We start from the raw sequence: 18,496 nt of genomic DNA, 5'->3' as shown, positions 1-18,496 counted from the left end.
GTGACTTCTGTCCTCAAATGCTCCTTCCTTCCTCCATCCCCTCTGCTCTCGTCCTGAGTAGTGTCCCCACCCCAGAACCACTCCGCAGCAGCAGTCTGACTTGCTGTGCTTGCCCTTGTACTCCTCGCAGAGGTCATCCATTCAGCAGCCAAACCCATCTGCTCATTGTTGCTCTTCTACGTAAAACCTTCCCGCACCTGCAGGGCTGTCGCGGCCCGCACCTAGCTCTCTGACCTCCTCTCGTACCCTTCTCCCTCTCATTCACTCTGCTTTGGGAAGCCGGGCTGGTGTTCAGTTGCTCAAAAATAGGGTGCACACCTGTTTTCCCCTCAGGCCTCTAAACCTGCTTTTCCCTCTGCCTGGAACATTCTTCCTTCTTCATCAACTGCTTCCTTCCCAGAGAGGTCTTCCTGACCACCTGTCTAAAGTAGGGCCTCAAAGCTTACCTCAGCTCCCCGCCACTGTCACTCTTAAACAATTACAATTTTGGTCTTCTATAGAGCCTATTAATACCTGAACTTATTTGTCTGTATGTGTGTCCCATAAGAAGGTAAGTTTAAAGAGGGAATTTATCTAGCAACTGCCATATTCTTAGAGCCTACTACAGTGACTGCCACATAATAGGTGCTCCATAAATATGTGTTTAATAGATTTATTTCAAATGGAAGCTTCCAGAAAGATTAAAAGGGCTAGGTTGGAATAAACAGAAGTCATTTCTCAGCTCCCTCTTAGGCTGCTGTGCAGAATCAAGGGGTCTGTAACTTTTAGTTGTTCACCTGCGAGTAGGGCAGCCCAGGATCACCGGCGAAGTAGGTAGAGCTTATTTATATCTTCTCGATCTCTGTCGCATGCACACACATTCATGTACAACTACCATTTTACAGAAGAGAAAACTGTTGCCTAAACAGAATCTAGGAACCAATGAGCTAGGTTGAAGTCCTAGCCTCACCCGCTGTGGCCAGAGCCAAACGAAGCCCTTTAAATGTGGTACAGTCAGGCAAACCCTGATTTGGACTCAGCAAGCTTGGGCGCAGATCCTGGCTCTGTGTCGACCTTGACTCAAGGGTTTTCCATCACTGGCTCATCACAACTTCACAGGAGCAGCCTGGCCTCTGCCTCATGGGGTTTGGTGTGAGGGAGTCGTATGGGTGAGGCCAGTCTGTGCTTGTCTAAGTAGAATAGGTTCCCTTTTTGCCCACCATTGTCCATTTTTATTGAAAATAATCTAGTCTGGGGCTCATGGCTTGCACACTGGCTAAAGTCTTTAAAAACAAATCTTTGCCACGTCCCAAGGGCGAGGAAGTGGTGTGGACAGTCCTGGAGAAGGTGACAACTCTGAGAATGTGACATCCCTCTGTGGATGGAAGCAGCATGTTTCCCACAGTCGTACTGAAAGGGAGGCAGGTCTCTTATCCTGATGCTGTTTCTTTGGGGTGAATGATTGAATTAGCGGAGGATCTAGGAGCCTGTGCTCTTCTTTCCCTGTGTGTGGGTGAATCATTTGTCCTGCTTTCCTCCTCCGAGGCCTCTTGGTAGCCATGGCCTCTGCCCCACGTGGGATCCTGATCACTCTCTCTTGCCCACAGCTCCATCCTGAATCTGCCAGGGGAGTCGACGCTGCGGAGGGACTTTCTGAGGCTGCAGCTGGCCAACAAGGAGCGTTCTGAGGCCCTACGAAGGCAGCAGCTGGAGCAGCAGCAGCGGGAGAATGAGGAGCACAAGCGGCAGCTGCTGGCCGAGCGTCAGAAGCGCATTGAGGAGCAGAAGGAGCAGAGGCGGCGGCTGGAGGAGGTGAGGACCTTCTTGGGCCCCTCTGACCCCAAGCCTCTCAGTTGTGGTCACTCCCCAGGTGTTCCCTGGGGGCCCACACCCCACCCGTGAGCACACAGAGCTTGGAGGCACAAAGAGCTTGACTGCAAGGGCAGATAAGTCCTGAATGCGCTTACAAACAAAAGGCTTTCCCTGCTTTTTGCAGTGGTGTGGTCTTTTCAGAAAAGCAGGTGAAGGTCATCACCCCATCCTGTCTCACCATATATCACCTTCTCAGCACCTTCTAAGCTTTACTTAAAGTCACAGCCCCTCCCTCCAGCATGTCCTGTTTCCCTGCCCTGCCTTATTACTTTTACACAGCTCTTAGCACCTTCAAATATACTCTACATGTACTTTTACATACCTGAATGTCCCTACTGGAATTTAAGCTCCATCAGGACAAGGGGATTTTCTCTCTCTTATTCCCTGATGTATCTCTAGCATGTGCCTCATAAATATTTGTGGAATGAGTAAATTAATACATGAATGAATGAGTCAGTAGTTGAGAGGTGAAATATAGGTGTTAACTAGATCACAGCAAATAAGCAGATAAGTGGAATTTCAAGTATGGAGGAGAAGGACCTGCCTATTGATGCTCTGAATGCTAGGAAGAATGTTTCACAGATCCTTTCCCAGACATCCCTTAGTACCCAGGGCCTGTCCTCCAGCCTGTGGGCAAGACCTGCCTTCAGCAGCAGACACTGCTTATCTGTGTGGGAAGCCATACTGCTAGCCACAGTTGGCTGCATGCCTTGTCCTGGGCCAGACTCTCACCTTGTGGTCTTACAGACATTTGTGAAAGCCTCCTTCCCAGAACTTTGCCCAGATCTCTCAGGCCTCCTTCCTCTGCCAGATAAATCAAAGCCTCTAGACAATTAGGAAACCGAGAGAGCATATCTATTGGGGAAGCTGGGCAGCAGATGAAGGGCGCACGAACTGCACGGTAATGGGGTAGTAATTTTACAGGTTCCCCAAACACCAGCTTGCTTCTCATTAACGGGCTTGCAGCAATTCACCTGCTTTGTCAGGTGGCCACTGAAGACTTAGAGGGTGGTGAATTGTAGTCACCAGGAGCAGATTGCTTTTTAAATGGTACATCAAGTTCCAGCCTCCCTGGTTTAAATCAGTGAGGGCCTCAGTTCCAGTTTGCAGTAAATCCCATCAACCTCATTATGTCCCTCAATCAGTTTCAGACCAGCAACAGTAATACTCAATGGTTACAATTATTGAGTGATTTTAGTGTGTCAAGTACGAGACAGAATGCTTTGCTTATAGCCACTATCTCATCTACTATACTTATCTCTTCTCCTATATCGATTATCTCTCATGCAAAACTCATATAATCCCCATTTAACAAAGAAGAAACTGAGGTTCAGGGAGGGATGTAATTGGTCCGATGTTGCAAGGTACTGTGTTTAGTGAATTGTCTCATTTAATCTTCACAATAATCTCCAGTCTAAAGATAATGTAGCTGAGTCTTAGAGAGGTTAATAACTTGTTAAAGGTTGAGAAGAAAACCAGGTTTCAGATCCAGGGGATTGGCCTGCAGAGCCTAAGCACCAAGTCACCGCATATGTTCTGTCTCTCCACTGATAAGTCAGAGTTGGTATGCTTTTCCACATCCTTCATCTGGTCTCTATGTCTATGGACTTTTACCCTGAACATTTAAGTTCTGCACAAGGGCACAGAATCTGTGCCCAACAGATGCTCACCTTTGACCTGGGTTCTGTCTCATGCTCCCAGTCAGAGCTATTGCCAAGGCCTCCTTTGTGTCTCTTCTCTTGTGGCATTTGATCGAGCCGCTACCATGGAGCAAGTCAGAGTTCAGCTCACTGAGGCATGTGACACACCCTGTCAATCCTGGCTTCACAGAAGACGTCCGCCAGCATGCATGAGGACACAAGCCTTTTGCTCTGTGTACCAATGGGCATGAGCCTTGGCTCTGCGCCAGAAGCAGGAATGCTTTTGGCCACAGAGCATTGATAGATATACCAGCTTTCTCTTTTGATCCTTCATCTTAGTCTATAGCACAGTGGAGAAGAACAAGGAATACTAAGTACTCAGACAGCTGTAAATTCTGAACCCCTAGGTCATGACATTCTCTCCCACCAGGAACTCTTCTGTCGTGTCCTGCTCCTGCCATGTCCCCTTCTATGTCTGCTTCCCTGGCCTTTGGTGGTCACTTGTGTTTCTGGTGTCCTGAGTAGGAACTTGGACTACATTGTCACATAGAAACTGTTAAAGCCCATAGTTCAGCTTGAGAATTTAGCTTCATTGTGAGTCATTTTTCCTTTTGTAGGAAAAGCATTCCCACTTAGCTACTCCTTTGGTTACACATGACTATGTATGTTATAGCTTTTGTATTTGGTGATCTCAAATGTCACCTCCCACCAGAGGTTTCCTAAGGAAGCCCTGCACATCCTTTACTATTTTTAAGTAACCGTGTGGATTTAGCTAAGCTCTCGAAATCAGTGTCTGTATATTCTTAGAAGGACTTTGAATATACACTGAATGTGGTCGTTGATCAGCTTTATGAAAAGGATGTGGCTTCAGGCCAATGAAATGGTGGAGAGAAGACTCAGCTTTTGACCAGTGTTGAAGTACAACCTATAACAAAGCTCCAGGAACTTGATGCAACCCCGCTGAAGTGAACGAGTCCATCAATGGTGAGAAAAAGTACAAGGAGGACCTCTTCTAGTTTTACTCAGCTCAATACAAATTTCTATTACTTGGCATAAACAAAATACAACTTGTTTTCTTTTGTATCATGGAGTTAGGATCCAAGAATGGGAACCTTCAGGGGTCAAGGCTTCTACTTTGGTAATCTTGAGCAAGTCTCTGGTGATGTTTGATTCTACTCAAGAGTGTTGAAATGATATTAGTGATTTATATATGTTTCAAAATGCTGAGAGCATTCTATACCTTCATTTTGGGGAGCATGCCTTTAAGTCACAGGAATGAATCAACAAGACCTCAGAAGCACCTGCTCCCCGGTAGTATGTTTTATTCTTTCAAGACTTTTCAGGACACCAACATTCTCGTGTAGTGCCCTTCAAGACCATCCTAACATTGTCCAGTTATAAAAATAACCAGTTCTATCTGGCCAAAGAATATACATTTTGGCTCCATCCCATGAATTTTTTTTTTTTTTTTTGAAGAGGTATCACCTGTATCTTATTGGCCAGTAATCGTGGAGCATTAATGTACAAAGTAAGAACCTGGCAGCCTAAAAATGTAAACCCTCTCTAAGCCTCTAACTTTTTATCGTGACTGAGGCTTTCAAGGATGCTGGACTCAATTGTTGTTGTTTTTAAGCGTGAGGTTGAATGAAAACCTTTTCCCGGGGTCTGTAGGTGGTCATTTGACAAATATTCAGTGAACACCTCTGTTGTGTGGGCACCATGCTAGACACTAGAAATACAGTCTCCCATTGTGACGATTAGATCTGTGAGGGAAACAGTCACAAAGCAAATAATCAGCCAAGTAATCATTTATCATCGCAGCAATGACTGCCGTGGTGGAGGCCAGTGGCATGCTAAAAGAGCATGCCACAGGGTGGGAGGCTCACCTGGCTTGGTCGGAGTCCGTCGGAGTCCTGCTAGAGGAGGGAGTGAGGCATGGAGAGATACCAGGCAGGGAAGCCACGGCACAGTCATGCAGGGCTTTGTAGACCATGTTGATCACTTTGAATTTTATTCTAAGAAAAGTGGGAAACTATTGATGTGTCTTCACTAAGGGAATAGAATAAGATCTGCCTTTTTCAAATTAAACTTTGGCTGCTGCAGGGTAAGTGCTGGAAAGAAGCAAGAGTAAGTGGAGGAGACAAGTTAGTCCAGGCCAGAGAGTATGATGCTTTGGACAGGTGATGGTAGAGTGGGGATTGAGAAAAGTGGACATGTTTGAGACAAATGTAGCCTGTAGGCCATGCAGGATGTGCAAGCTGATTAGGCATCAGGGATGAGGAAGAGCAGCCAACAGTAATAGTAGTCCAGTCCATGCTGTTGGATTATGTAGAGACGGCCATAGAAGAGGGGCCAAAGATAAGAAAAATAGGAATTATTGGTTTGTGGTAATAAAAGTACACATGAGAAGAGAGTGTGGGCCTGAGCTCTAAGAACTCAGAACAGGCAAAGAAGAGACAGCAGAGAAATTTGATACGGGAAGTGGAAAGAACGCCTGGAGAGTTTGATGCTATAGAAGCAAAGATTTAGTATTCAAGCATAAGGATGGCGTTAAAGGGGCCAGCTCTGTAGAATGCTGCTCAGAGGTCAGGAAGACAGTAGCATCTTTTGGTTTCAAATGACAAAGAGGATATTTAAAATATAGTTTTTGTGTAATACTCCCTAGAAATGCTTTCATTTCCTGTCTGTTTCTGGGAAGGGAAGTAACCTGCCCAGGGAGTCAGTAGATCTGCACTTGGAGTGAAAAAATACTAATTTTTGATGGCCACCATGTACTACTACTACCTGCGTGCCCTGGCAGTTCTTATTCTCCCTGCACCTCCACTTCCTGAGCTCTACAGGGAGGTCAGCAGCAAAGCTTGTTCCCACCACCAAAGTCGTCCTGAGGATTAACCAGAAAAATGGATATAAAAGAACTTTATTGACTGCCAAAAGCTGGACAGACCTCACTTTTGAGGACTTGTCAAATTCAGCTTCAATACTTTTAACGAGACCCACCTTATGCTTGTGTTGGAACTTTTCATAATACCATGCTCATCCATTTGCTGTCAGCTTTTTGTTCACATTCTCTGTTACCACACATTTTTCCTTTTTTCTCTTTTTTTAATTAATTAATTTATTTTTTGAGATGGAGTCTACTCTGTCGCCCAGGCTGGAGTGCAGTGGCATGATCATCTCAGCTCACTGCAACCTCTGCCTCCCAGATTCAAGCAATCCTTACGCCTCAGCCATCCGAGTAGCTGGGATTACAGCCATGCTCCACCACGCCCAGCTAGTCTTTGTGTTTTTAGTAGAGATGGGGTTTTGCCATATTAGCCAGGCTGGTCTCAAACTCCTGGCCTCAATTGATCTGCCTGCCTCAGTCTCGCAGAGTGCTGGGATTACAGGCGTGAACCACCGTGTCTGGTCACCATTCACTCTTCTCTTAGGGTAACCAAGCCAGTCTCACAGCAGCTCAGCTGTGCAAGCTGAAGCCCAAACCCAGAGAAGCCCTGGCGTGGAAGGCTGTTCTTTGGAACCTTAGCAGCTTCTTCCAAATGCTCCTAGCCAGCCCCCACCCACAAAAGAGTGGTGAGGTGGTGGGGAAGCTGCAAGTTTCTTTAAGAATCACAGTGCAGGACAGCATACTGATGCTCTGGAAGTCCTGGGACAGCAGAGCATTTGGTAAAATTCTGTTGAGCATGAAGTTGTATTTTGGTTAACAGCATGGAGTCTAGAACCTAAGACTGCCAGGGGTCAAATCCCAGCTTTCTTCCTTATTAGACGTGTGACCTGAGTCAGTTCTTTAACTTTCCCGTTTTACAGTTTCCTCATCTGTAAAGCAAGAAATAACAATAGCATTTACCTCACAGGGCTGTTGTGAAAATTAAATGAGTTAATTCATAGAAAGACTGCCGACATCACTAACACACAGTGAGCCCTCAAGAAATATAAGTTGTTCCTGCTATTGTTGTAGGTGCCTTTGACCAAAGTCAGGGAAACAAATTTCCAAAGTTTGAACTTCTTTATGTGCTGCAGTAAAACGTTTTTGGATTTATTAAAATAAATGTAAATAGGTAAGCTTCTTTCCATGCTTTGGGAAGAATATTTGTTATAATACTGGGAAGAATTCAGTTCTATCATTAAGAGCAATAAATGTCTAATAGTTCTTAGATGGCCAGCTTTAGGTTCATGTAGAGGTAAAATACACCATCTTTACAGGCCAAGGCCAAGGTTTAATCCTAGCTGTGTGGTCTTGGGCAAATTACTTAACCTCTCTGAACCTCAGTTTCCTTACATGCACATTTGGTAAAAAAAAATTTACTTTTCAGGATTGTTGAGAAGTAAATGAAACCATAAATACAGAGGACTTGGCACAATGCCCAACACAAAAACTGGATTGATATTCTTGGGTGAATATTTTATTGTTATTTTGGAACTGATGATTTCAAAGTATAGTGCTGTTAATTTTTTCATTTTAATGGTGCTCTCTATAGATAGCATTTCCCCATTCCCTGTCTTCCTTAATTGCTTAATGTACCTTCCCTGTTCAGTGTAAAACCTTGACTTTTTCATCCCCTTTGAAGGTGTTTTTCCAGAGCACATTTTTTTTTTTTTTTTTTTTTTTTTGAGACGGAGTCTTGCTCTGTCGCCCGGGCTGGAGTGCAGTGGCCAAATCTCAGCTCACTGCAAGCTCCGCCTCCCGGGTTTATGCCATTCTCCTGCCTCAGCCTCCGGAGTAGCTGGGACTACAGGCGCCCGCCACCTCGCCCGGCTAGTTTTTTGTATTTTTAGTAGAGACGGGGTTTCACCGTGTTAGCCAGGATGGTCTCGATCTCCTGACCTCGTGATCCGCCCGTCTCGGCCTCCCAAAGTGCTGGGATTACAGGCTTGAGCCACCGCGCCCGGCCCCAGAGCACATTTTCATTATGTCTTACTGGGCTGTCTATCTGCTGGTGACTTAGCCCGCAGTCCTGGCCTTGTCAGGACAAGGAGGCAGCCCATTTTTCATCCTTTTGTGGATGTCTTGTTTAGTAGGGTCAACTGCCACCTTGGGAAGCCTCCTTTTCCCAGTAAAACCTAGAGGACCTTCCCCTGGAGAAAATGCCTTCTGATGGATTATCTTATCAGAATTTCTTGCTGTCATTTCCAACACTGTATAATTATGATCCCATCATTGCCACCAAGTGGCTGCATGAAATTTCATTTCCTAACAATATCTAAATAAGGTTCATAAGAAACAGAGATCTTGTGCTGAGTGAATAACAAGCTTCTTGCATCAGGGAAATAATACCTTACGAGTGACCCTTTCACCAAAAAGGTGAGAACGTGGCAGTTCAGTAAGACATTGCCTGGGTTTGAATCTCAGCTCTGCCACTTACTGCCTTTGTCATTTTGAGCAAGATATGACTTCTCTATGCCTCAGTTTGACCACTTACAAAATGGGATGTAATACATACAAACCACTTAGAACAGTATCTGGCAACTGAGTAAACACCTGAGTAAGTTCAAGGAGAATGTTACATGTGAAGGGAAGAATCTTGCTTCTCATTACCTGCTTCGTTGTTGCTGCCCTGGGTCATCTTTTTCCAGAGTGAGGGCTTGAAGCTGACTGCAGCCTGAGCAAGTGCAGTGGGCAGAAGCAGGAGACAGGAAAATCGTGTGGGTTTTTACCAGTGCAGCATTTCCACCCACTGGACCACACTCCCAGGCCCCAAGCCAGAGGAAAGCACTGTGAGCAAGAATAATTCTCCAATCTCAGAGCCTGGAGTGTTAACACATCAGCACTCCCGAGAAGTGGTCTTTAATTCACTTCATCTTTAACCACAGGTGTCCCAGTGTGTCCTGTGAGCAGTGGCTGGCTAGTTGGAGGCAGCACAGCTTTTTATTCCTGGATGTCATTAGCATCAACACAAGACTGAACACTTTCTAGCTGGGCTTTTGCTCTGTCATTTCAATAACTGAACAGAAATTATGAAACAGCTGGGAACCAGCCTGGCAAATCAGACGCTTATTGTCCAGGACAGAGCGTGCCCATGGGCTTTGGATAATGGTCAGTAATCGCATGTATGTGTAAATCACACTTGTGTTTCAGGGAGCTGTGTCATCTGCATGGATATAAGGAACCCCACCTCCCAGTGGATCCCCAAAGGGCTTCTTGTTCTAACTTATGTGTTGTGCCATAGGAGTTCTGAGTTTGTCCACTTTGTCACCTGGATCCTGTGATGGGAGGGGTTTCCTGCCACAGTGCGGAAGTTGGGCTGACATCCCTATCTTATAGTGTAAAATGCTACTGAAATCTGGAGTCCTTTTGCCCAAGCTCCTGCCTATGCTTTTAAGACATAAGAAGGTAGAGTACGCTAGTGTTTTATACTTAACAGCATTTCATACTGAAAAAAACCCCGGAGTTAGGCAGTTGCTGATCCTTGGTGTATCTAGAGTACCTTGCATGGAAGGTAGGGATGGCTTTTTAGTGCCTGCATGCAACTGACATCACACAGACCTACCTTCCATTGTCTAGGGTCTTCACAGAACCACCTTTATTACATCTAGTCTATATGTTTTGTGTGTTCACAGTCTTCTTAGTTATTCCTAACCATAGAACTATGACAACAAAATAGTTTCACATGAAATCTTATTTCACATGACATTTAAGTTGAATTGCTTTCATTTCGACTCTTGTTTTCTTTAGTGAGTGGTTTCATAAATCATGGAGGCTGGGGAATATTAGGAATCTCAAAAGTGATCTCAGCCAATTCTTCTCTCAAAGCAAGAATTCTTTTTGCAATATTCTTCAAACAGGGTTATCTAACCTGTTTAACATATAATCTTACCTTGTATGTCCGTGAGCTTGAGACAGCACATTCTATTTTTGAACAACTCCTAATGTTGGAAAATTTATCTTTTCATTGATTCAAGTTCTTGTGATATCCTTGCATTATTACAGGTTGTGCCAAATAAAACTGAAATTCCCTGCATATCTGCTCTAGAAATGTGTGAAGACACTAATAATGTTTTTCTACAAATGCTCCCAGTTCCTGCAACCTTTCTACATATAAGTTTGCATCTTTAGTATCATCTCGGGAGTACTGGTGTGGCCTGCTCTGTAAACACTGTGTTAATAGACTGATTTATAACTGGCTTGTCTTCATAGGACTCAATCTGAGGGTCTCATACTAAGTCTTCAGAATGATGACAGTAGGAATTTGGGGGTTTCATCTGCATTTGACTTTCACACTAACATTCAGAGTCATAGGTACTAGGGGTGTCCATCAAGCCATTCTTGCTTCTCTGTATGACACCCAGTAGATCCCATGTGGTTGTTCTCTCTGGAGAAACTGAGACTCAGAGACACTATGGAGCTTGTGAATAATCACATTGACTAGCATCCATAGAAGAAGCAGGATGAAAATTCTTCCGCAAGTCTCCGTGAAGCTCAGTCTGTTTAGAACTGTCATGCTTCTTTCTGTGTCCGTAAAGACCAGCTTGCACACATGTGCTTGACAGTGCTTAGCCATGGGGCTGTCTGCTTACGAAAAGTTGGTCTGTGAGCACAAAGAAAAGCCTTCATTTAGGCAATTAATTTTCAGGAAAGCTCTCAAAGGGTAGGTTGGATAGTTTCTCTCTCATGGTATAAAGTAGGTATAGAAAGAAAGGAATGAGTTATATCCAGCCTGTCTAGCTTTCTCAATGTTCTCTGGTTACTATTTCTGTGAAGAAAAGGTAGGTAACAAGTAAAGACAGAAAGAGGGGAAAATGGCAGCTTTAAAAAGCATTGGACAGTATCTTTTACTTTGTATATACGATGTGTCAACCTGATTCTTGTGGACCAAAATGAGGCAGCATGGCAAGAGCCAGGCACAGAATATAAGTCCTGGCCTTGCACTTACCAACCGAGTGAACTTGGGCAAGACATTGGCCTGGACGTGCCTCAGTTTCCTTATCTGTCAAATAGGGGTGATGACAGTATTACCTGCCTCAAAGGGTTTTGGGGGGAATTAAATGAGTTAATATGAGTGCAGTGCTTGGCATCATAGGATGCACTACGTAAGTGTTCTTCATTATTATTCAGAGTTAGTATTCTTTTTATTTCATTGTCACAGAGTGAATTCAGAGGTGCCAGACTGCTTCTCCATCACTCTTGTGTCCTTACATAAAAAAAGGTTTGGAACCCCAGTTTTAGTTACAAGGAATCATGCCCTTACCTATAATCATTGGTTTGCAATGATCTTTCCAAAACTAAAACTTTAGGATATGTTAAATGAGAAAACGGAATGCCCAGAAGTTGGAATACCTCTCATCACAAGTGCAGCTCCATGAAGCTTATACAGAACAGTCCTATTTAAAGTGAGGGGGCGTGTGTGATGTGTAGTCAATTCAAAAGACCACACTGGGTCCTTTCATTCTGAGTGTCTTTGAACAGAGAGCCCCTGGGTGGAGGGGATAGTTTGAGGTACTTCCCAAGGAGCCTGACTTGATCTTGCACCAGCCATTTTCCTGTCCTCTGGAGGCTAACTCGGGTCTTCCACAGTCACAGTGGGGTTTCGTCTCACCACCTTCAGGAGGTCACCCAAGATGAAAAGCAACAGGAGCTCTCCAAGGGCAAATAAGAATTCTGCTTCGTTTCACTCTGAATGGTTAGATTTTTGCTTTGCAATGTAGCATAACCTTGCTCAGGATCTTAGAACGAATAGATTTGCAAGATTACTTAATCTACCCCCTCATTGAAAGTTTAGCTGAAGGTGACTTACTCAAGGTCAAACATCATTCATTCATTCATCACTTTTTTTTTTTTTTTCCGAGATGAAGTCTCACTCTGTCACCCAGGCATGATCTCATACAGTGGCACGATCTTGGCTCACTGCAACCTCCAACCTCCCGGGTTCAAGCAATTCTCCTGCCTCAGCCTCCCGAGTAGCTGGGATTACAGGCACGCACCATGACACCTGGCTAATTTTTGTATTTTTAGTACAGATGTGGTTTCACCATGTTGGTCAGGCTGGTCTCGAACTCCTGACCTCAGGTGATCCACCCATCTTGGCCTCCCAAAGTGCTGGAATTACAGGTGTGCGCCACCACACCCAGCCATCAAACACATATTTACAGAGCGCTGCTATGTGGTCTTCAGTGTTCGTATCTGTGGCAGTGCAGGACCAGAATCTAGTCTTAGTGTTTCCAAACCATTTTATTACTTCCCCAAGCCCTGTTGCCTCTCTTGCCTACTCTTCTCTCCCAATGACACGTTGCATTGCAGCTATAGGATATTAATTCTCAGATGTGGATATCACTTGAGTCCATATAATGGGAAATGTGATGTATATAAAAGGTGGACCAGGGCCAAGGTTTGTTTCTCATTTTTTTGGCTTATATTCTTCTTCATGACTTTTCCTCATTCCACAAGGAGGACTTAAGGTGGTTTAAAGAGATTAATACAGCAATTAAAAGTAAAATAAACAAGGAGACAAAGTAGAAGGGAATATAAAGTAGAAGAGAGAAAGAAGATGCAGGCAGGAGCGGGGTCAGTGCACAGAATGCCTGCACAACGTGGCATCCAGTGCTGTTGCCCAGGGCGGTCACTAATCTGCTCTGAGGCCTGACACCTGAGAAAAGAGACAGATGTGAAGTGGTTGAGATTCATGTTGTCCATCAGATAAATCAGTTACTCAGGCAAGCCTTCTGAGATCACACCGAAAACTATACACTTGCCTAGTAAGTAGTGTAATGAATAATGTCTGAGGCAATATTCCCCGCATAAATGCAGTGGTTAGCTTTATTCAGCTATTTTGAACACATCATAAAATGCAACTTGATGGCATTGCAATTCACCAAAGTCACTTCTATGAGAGCTAGAACACCCTAGTGTAGGTGCACACTTTTATCTAAAGTAATCTAAGAAGAGCATTTAAAGTAAAAAAAAAAAAAGGTAAGACTTGACTCCACAGCCCTTGTGAGGAACATGTATGAGGATTATTTCTTACAACTAGACCTCTAATAACAATTCAGAATTTAAGGGTTGAGGTGACATTCTCTGCAAATAATTTAAACAGCGAAAATTCTACATAGCCAATTTGGGACAAATGTATTACCTTCGAGGGCCCCCTGAACAGGGGGGACAAAATTACTATTCCCTAATTAAAATTAACTAACAAATTCACATGCTTGAAAGTGTATCCACACAGCTTCTACCTAGAGGTGGCCTGAGGGGAGAGTTCACAGGGAAGATCAAAACTGCCCCCAGTAGACCCCCAGATCCAGCAATCCCACCACTGAGTGTATAGTGAGAGGAAGGGAAGTCTGTGTGTTCAAGAGATAGCTGTGCTGCTTTGTTTATCGCAGCACTATTCACAATAGACAAGATATGGAATGAACTCAAGTGTCCATCAGTGGATGCGTGAATAAAGAAAATGTGGTACTTATATACAATGAAGTACTATTCAACCATAAAAAAGAGTGAGATTCTGTTGTTTGCAGCAATGTAGATGAACCTGGAGGACATTATTTTAAGTGAAATATGCCAGGCACAGAAAGACGAATACCATATGATCTCACTCACTAGTGGAATCTCAGATGTCGCTCTCATAGAAGGAGAGAGTAGAATAGTGGTTACCAGAGGATTGGCAGGGGGCAGTGGTGAGAGACTGGTCAATGGCTGCAAAGCTATAGACGAGAGGAATAAGTGCTGGTGTTCTATTGCATAAGAAGATGACTAGAATTCACAATGTATTACATATTTCAAAATAGCTATAAAAAGTTTTTGAATACTTTCATCACAAAGAAATGATAAGTGTTTAAGATGGTAGATCTGCTAATTATGCTGACTTGATCATTACATAATTTATACATGTATCTAAACATCACATTGTACCCCATAAATATGTCCAATTATTACATATCAATCATAAATATTTAAAAGAAATTTTAAATATTTCATGCCTTTCTCTAATATTTAAAATAAGAAATTTTAAATATTTTAAAATAAAAATAAAAAAGAATTGTCCCAGAAAGAAATTATCCTTGGTGAACATCAACAGAAGACAAAAGGGACATGAAGTCCCTGATTATCTACTCCATAGAGTAAGGCAACAATTGTTAGGGCCTGGAAAACTTTAACAGTAGGTTCTATCCATGATCTCCCCACCAGGAAAAAAAATTAAGAAACTTATAAGAAGCCACTGAATGTCCAATTTTAAGGAATATAACTTTTGGCAATGCCTACAAGAAGACATGGATGAAAATATACTTCTAGGCAGTTCAATATAGGTGGAGAATCTGCCAACAGTTTTACAGTAGTTGGTTTAAGCCATTCTTTACTGATAGCAGGACCACTATCTTCATTATGCATAATTTGAATAAGATCTAGGAATGCTATTTGATTCTCCCCTTTCCCTTTTTTTCCAGCTTAGACTCTTATTTCCTTATTTCTCATGCCTTTCTCTAAGATGGCAAACAGATACATGCCAGTGCCAACTGTAGGTGACTCTTTTTAGAAGAACATTCTCCAGTTATGTCTGTGCTCAACATAAAAGAATGTTCCAGCCAATAAGAGCTACTTAAGAAAGGCATCAAAGAGCAAAGGTCTGGTACAAAGCTCTGCAGGGCTTTCGCCTTTTCTGTTACTTATCCAATCTGCAGTATTCAACACAACAAATATCATTGGTGGCTGGCCTGACATGGAAAAAATGGGAGATAAAAATAAGTGGAACAGAGATCTTGCCCACAAACAGCTTTCAATCTAGATTGCAAAGTTGGTAAGATATACTCAAATAACCATACTATGAGGTATGGAAAGATAGCCATGCCATCAGTATTGATAGGAGGGAAAATTCTACAAAGAAATTTAACAGGATACTGTGTTGTCTTTTCCTCAAGTTTCTTACTCTGTTCACCTCAACAAACTCTTAGGTGCACCTGCCAGGTGCCAGGCCCCCATGTGAGGGGTTGGGGTACAGCAGAAATCAGGCACTGGCCTTGCCCTCAGAGAGCTGCTTCTAGCAAGAGTCATCAAAGCTTTGTAAAGGTGTCTGCCTGAGGCCAGGGACTTGGTCTTACACTGATATGTTTTTATATATCCCCTCCCTCAAACAGCCCCATGCACAGGAGGAGAGAAAGCAAACATTTTTTCAGGAATGGCATTAACATTGAGACACAACAGCTGGAAATTGGCAGGGTGCCCTCAGAAAGTTGGGAAAGTGATTTATTTTTCCAACCTCACCACAGGAACTGAAGCCCTGGCAGATGCCTCCATGTGTTAGCGGCGGCTGATCCGAGTGAGATCATTATTAATTATTAGTTACTTTTGAGTGTCTTTCGTAGAAACTACGGAGTACTTGGGAAGCCCAGACACTCTTGAGTTGCAATCAATACTGTATACACCTTGCACGGGAACCTGAGTGGCATGTAATTATAAACCAGTATTGATTCCTGGCAAAGGGGTTCAAAATGTATAAATCCTTCACATAAAAATCAGCTAACTCTTCAAAGGGCTTGATTATTTTCCTTTCCTCACGAAAGAGATGGATGGTTGGAGTAAGAAACTTGAAATGTTAGCTAAATTAGGGCTATTTCCTGCCAGGATCCAGATCTGTACACATAATTATTTTATTCTCTGTGCTGGCACTGATTCACTTTGGTTGAGTATTGGAAATGTCTCTGTTTTGGGTCTGTAATCCAAATTATTCAGTCCGTGTCTATGCTGATGTTTTCTACTCGCATCTCCCTATATTATTTTTCTGTAAAACAAATACTCGCATGTCTGGGATTTGCCTCATGCTGGTACCCACCCCATTCCTGCTTTTCCTGCTCTCCTCTATCCCATCGTCCAGTTTGTCCCTTGGCCCGGAACTTCACCTGCCCTCTTACAACCTATCGTCACCAAATCCTGCCTATTTTATTTGGGCCTAATTCTAATTTCTGCTTCTAAATTGGTGTCCACTGAAGTCCTATTAGAATGATCAGAAACCTGTATAGTTGCTAGTCTTTATTCCTCCTGGCTGTGTCTCCATCCTCAGCAGTGATTACAAACATGGACTCTCATCCCGCCTTTGCTGAAATCATCGATGCCCTATCATTTTATGCCTAGATCCACAGAATGGCCTTGCACTGCTTTTCAGTTTCTAGTGTTGCCCCTTTCCATGGCTGATGGGGAGGCCTTTTGAAAATGCAGGTCTGATCAAGTCATTTGGCTGCATGAAGTCCTCCAATAGCTCTCCTTCACCTGCAATCTAAGATGGACAAATCACTGTTGATCTGGAAGTGACAGAAGCTGAGTCTTAAGAGATGCATCTTATCTCCCAAGACCCAGAGGTTATTGGAAGACAGCGGGTCCAGAGGATTGCTGCAGGAGCTCCATCAGGAAGGCTTCCACATGGGCTTCTTTGGCATTTTGAATCTCTGTAGTTGGTTTAGCTGGGGCTGACACACAGAACTTGTGTACAAAACTATCTCCCTGGTTGTGTAGAGCTAACTTATCAGTGTGAGACAGTCACAATTTACTCTCCTCTGGGTAGGTACCTTATGTTTCCTGAGCCATGCAGTGAAATCTTATTGAGAATGTTACAAGGGAATGGGCCCCCTGATATGTCCCCTCTGAACTTCATATATGAGGAAAAAGAAATCCCAAAGCCAGTAAAGGATCTGACACAAAGGGCCAGCTGCCTCTCTCAAAAGGCACACTAATGCCATGATGTATGAGAAAACACTTGGTAATATGTGACAGTCCTGTGCATTGCAGGATGTTTGGCATCATTAGCCTCTCATGCTAAATGCCAATCATGCTCCTCAGTCATCGAACCAGCAAAAATACTCCTCACATGCCCTTAGATAGTTGCAAATGCTTCAGCGAGGGGTAATGGCACTGCCCCTACTTGAGAACCAATGGCTCCCGTAACTGCTTGGCCTAGTTCTGACTTCTAAAATGTTCTCCTTTCCTGAGAATATAATGAAGAGCCAGATACTTTGTGATCTTTGTGTCACTCATCTGGCTTCTCTGTAATGATTGAGCTCAGATGCTGGACTCACATTGTCTGGCTTTGATATCAAGCTCCACCACTTACTGGGTGTGACCTTGAACCATTACTCAATATCTCCGTTCCTCAGTTTTCTCAGATCAAATGGGAATAATAATGACATCTACTTATTTTTGTGAAGAAGAAATGAAATTAAGCATGTAAGCTGTTTATCACACTGTCCACTGTTGGAGGTATGGTAATTGTATGAGGTGATGATGATGATGATGGCTCCCAAGCATAAGGGTCTTATTCGAGCAAGAACTTGAAATTGACACTTAATAATGAATACTCCAGAAAACACAGACAGGCAGCATGATATATGAGGAAAGGTAGCCGTCTAGGTGGGAGCCAGTAAACCCTGTTGCATCCTCTGCCATCAATTCTGTATGCCTTTGAATATGTCACTTCACCCCTCTGATTTTTATATACTCTGAAATTTTTGTGTTACATGGTGTTAAAAAGATTGAATGACTTAAGCAGTGTGAAGTAATTTGATAAACAGCTTGATGATATGTAATAAATAACCTGTTTTGCATTGGTGTTTTCTACCCCTGACTTGAAAACCCTCACCAGCCGTGGGGAGAACACACTTAACAGGAACTTCTTGGTGAGAGTCCACTTACATGGTACATGGCAGGATGTTAGCATGACACTGAATCTCTGTCTCACCCACTCCCTGCCAGTGTACCCCCCAACAGCCCAGGAGAGAAGAGCCTTGAAGCATTTAGGCATCTCTCATTAACAGTTCATGTCTGGGGTTCAACAGCTTTTCCTGCTGGCTCCCTGACACCCCCACCAGGGCCTGTTGCCTTCATGGTTGTCTGCTTGTTGCCCCACAGCAACAAAGGCGAGAGAAGGAGCTGCGGAAGCAGCAGGAGAGGGAGCAGCGCCGGCACTATGAGGAGCAGATGCGCCGGGAAGAGGAGAGGAGGCGTGCAGAGCATGAACAGGTACAGCTGGGACCAGGAGCCCCAGTGATGGCCCCCTGGGAACCCCAGCACCAGTTGTCTCTGGGGCATG

General features: G+C 43.7%; 1 protein-coding gene across 6 annotated transcripts in view; it reads left to right on the top strand.

Annotated features, from left to right (window-relative positions):
• TNIK (TRAF2 and NCK interacting kinase) overlaps positions 1 to 18,496 on the top strand; it is a 413,713-nt gene that overhangs the window by 314,236 nt on the left and 80,981 nt on the right. For all 6 annotated transcript variants that reach the window (XM_033211704.1, XM_033211706.1, XM_033211707.1 and 3 more), the window contains 2 exons: positions 1,587 to 1,791; positions 18,316 to 18,426. In XM_033211704.1, the coding sequence (XP_033067595.1) occupies positions 1,587 to 1,791; positions 18,316 to 18,426 (316 nt within the window). The remainder of the gene's footprint in view (positions 1 to 1,586; positions 1,792 to 18,315; positions 18,427 to 18,496) is intronic.

The sequence above is a fragment of the Trachypithecus francoisi genome, unplaced genomic scaffold, assembly GCF_009764315.1.
Source record: "Trachypithecus francoisi isolate TF-2019V2 unplaced genomic scaffold, Tfra_2.0 Lachesis_group0, whole genome shotgun sequence".
NCBI classification, from domain to species: domain Eukaryota; kingdom Metazoa; phylum Chordata; class Mammalia; order Primates; family Cercopithecidae; genus Trachypithecus; species Trachypithecus francoisi.
Note: the sequence above shows the minus strand (reverse complement) of the source record. Positions and strands in the feature narration are given on the sequence as shown.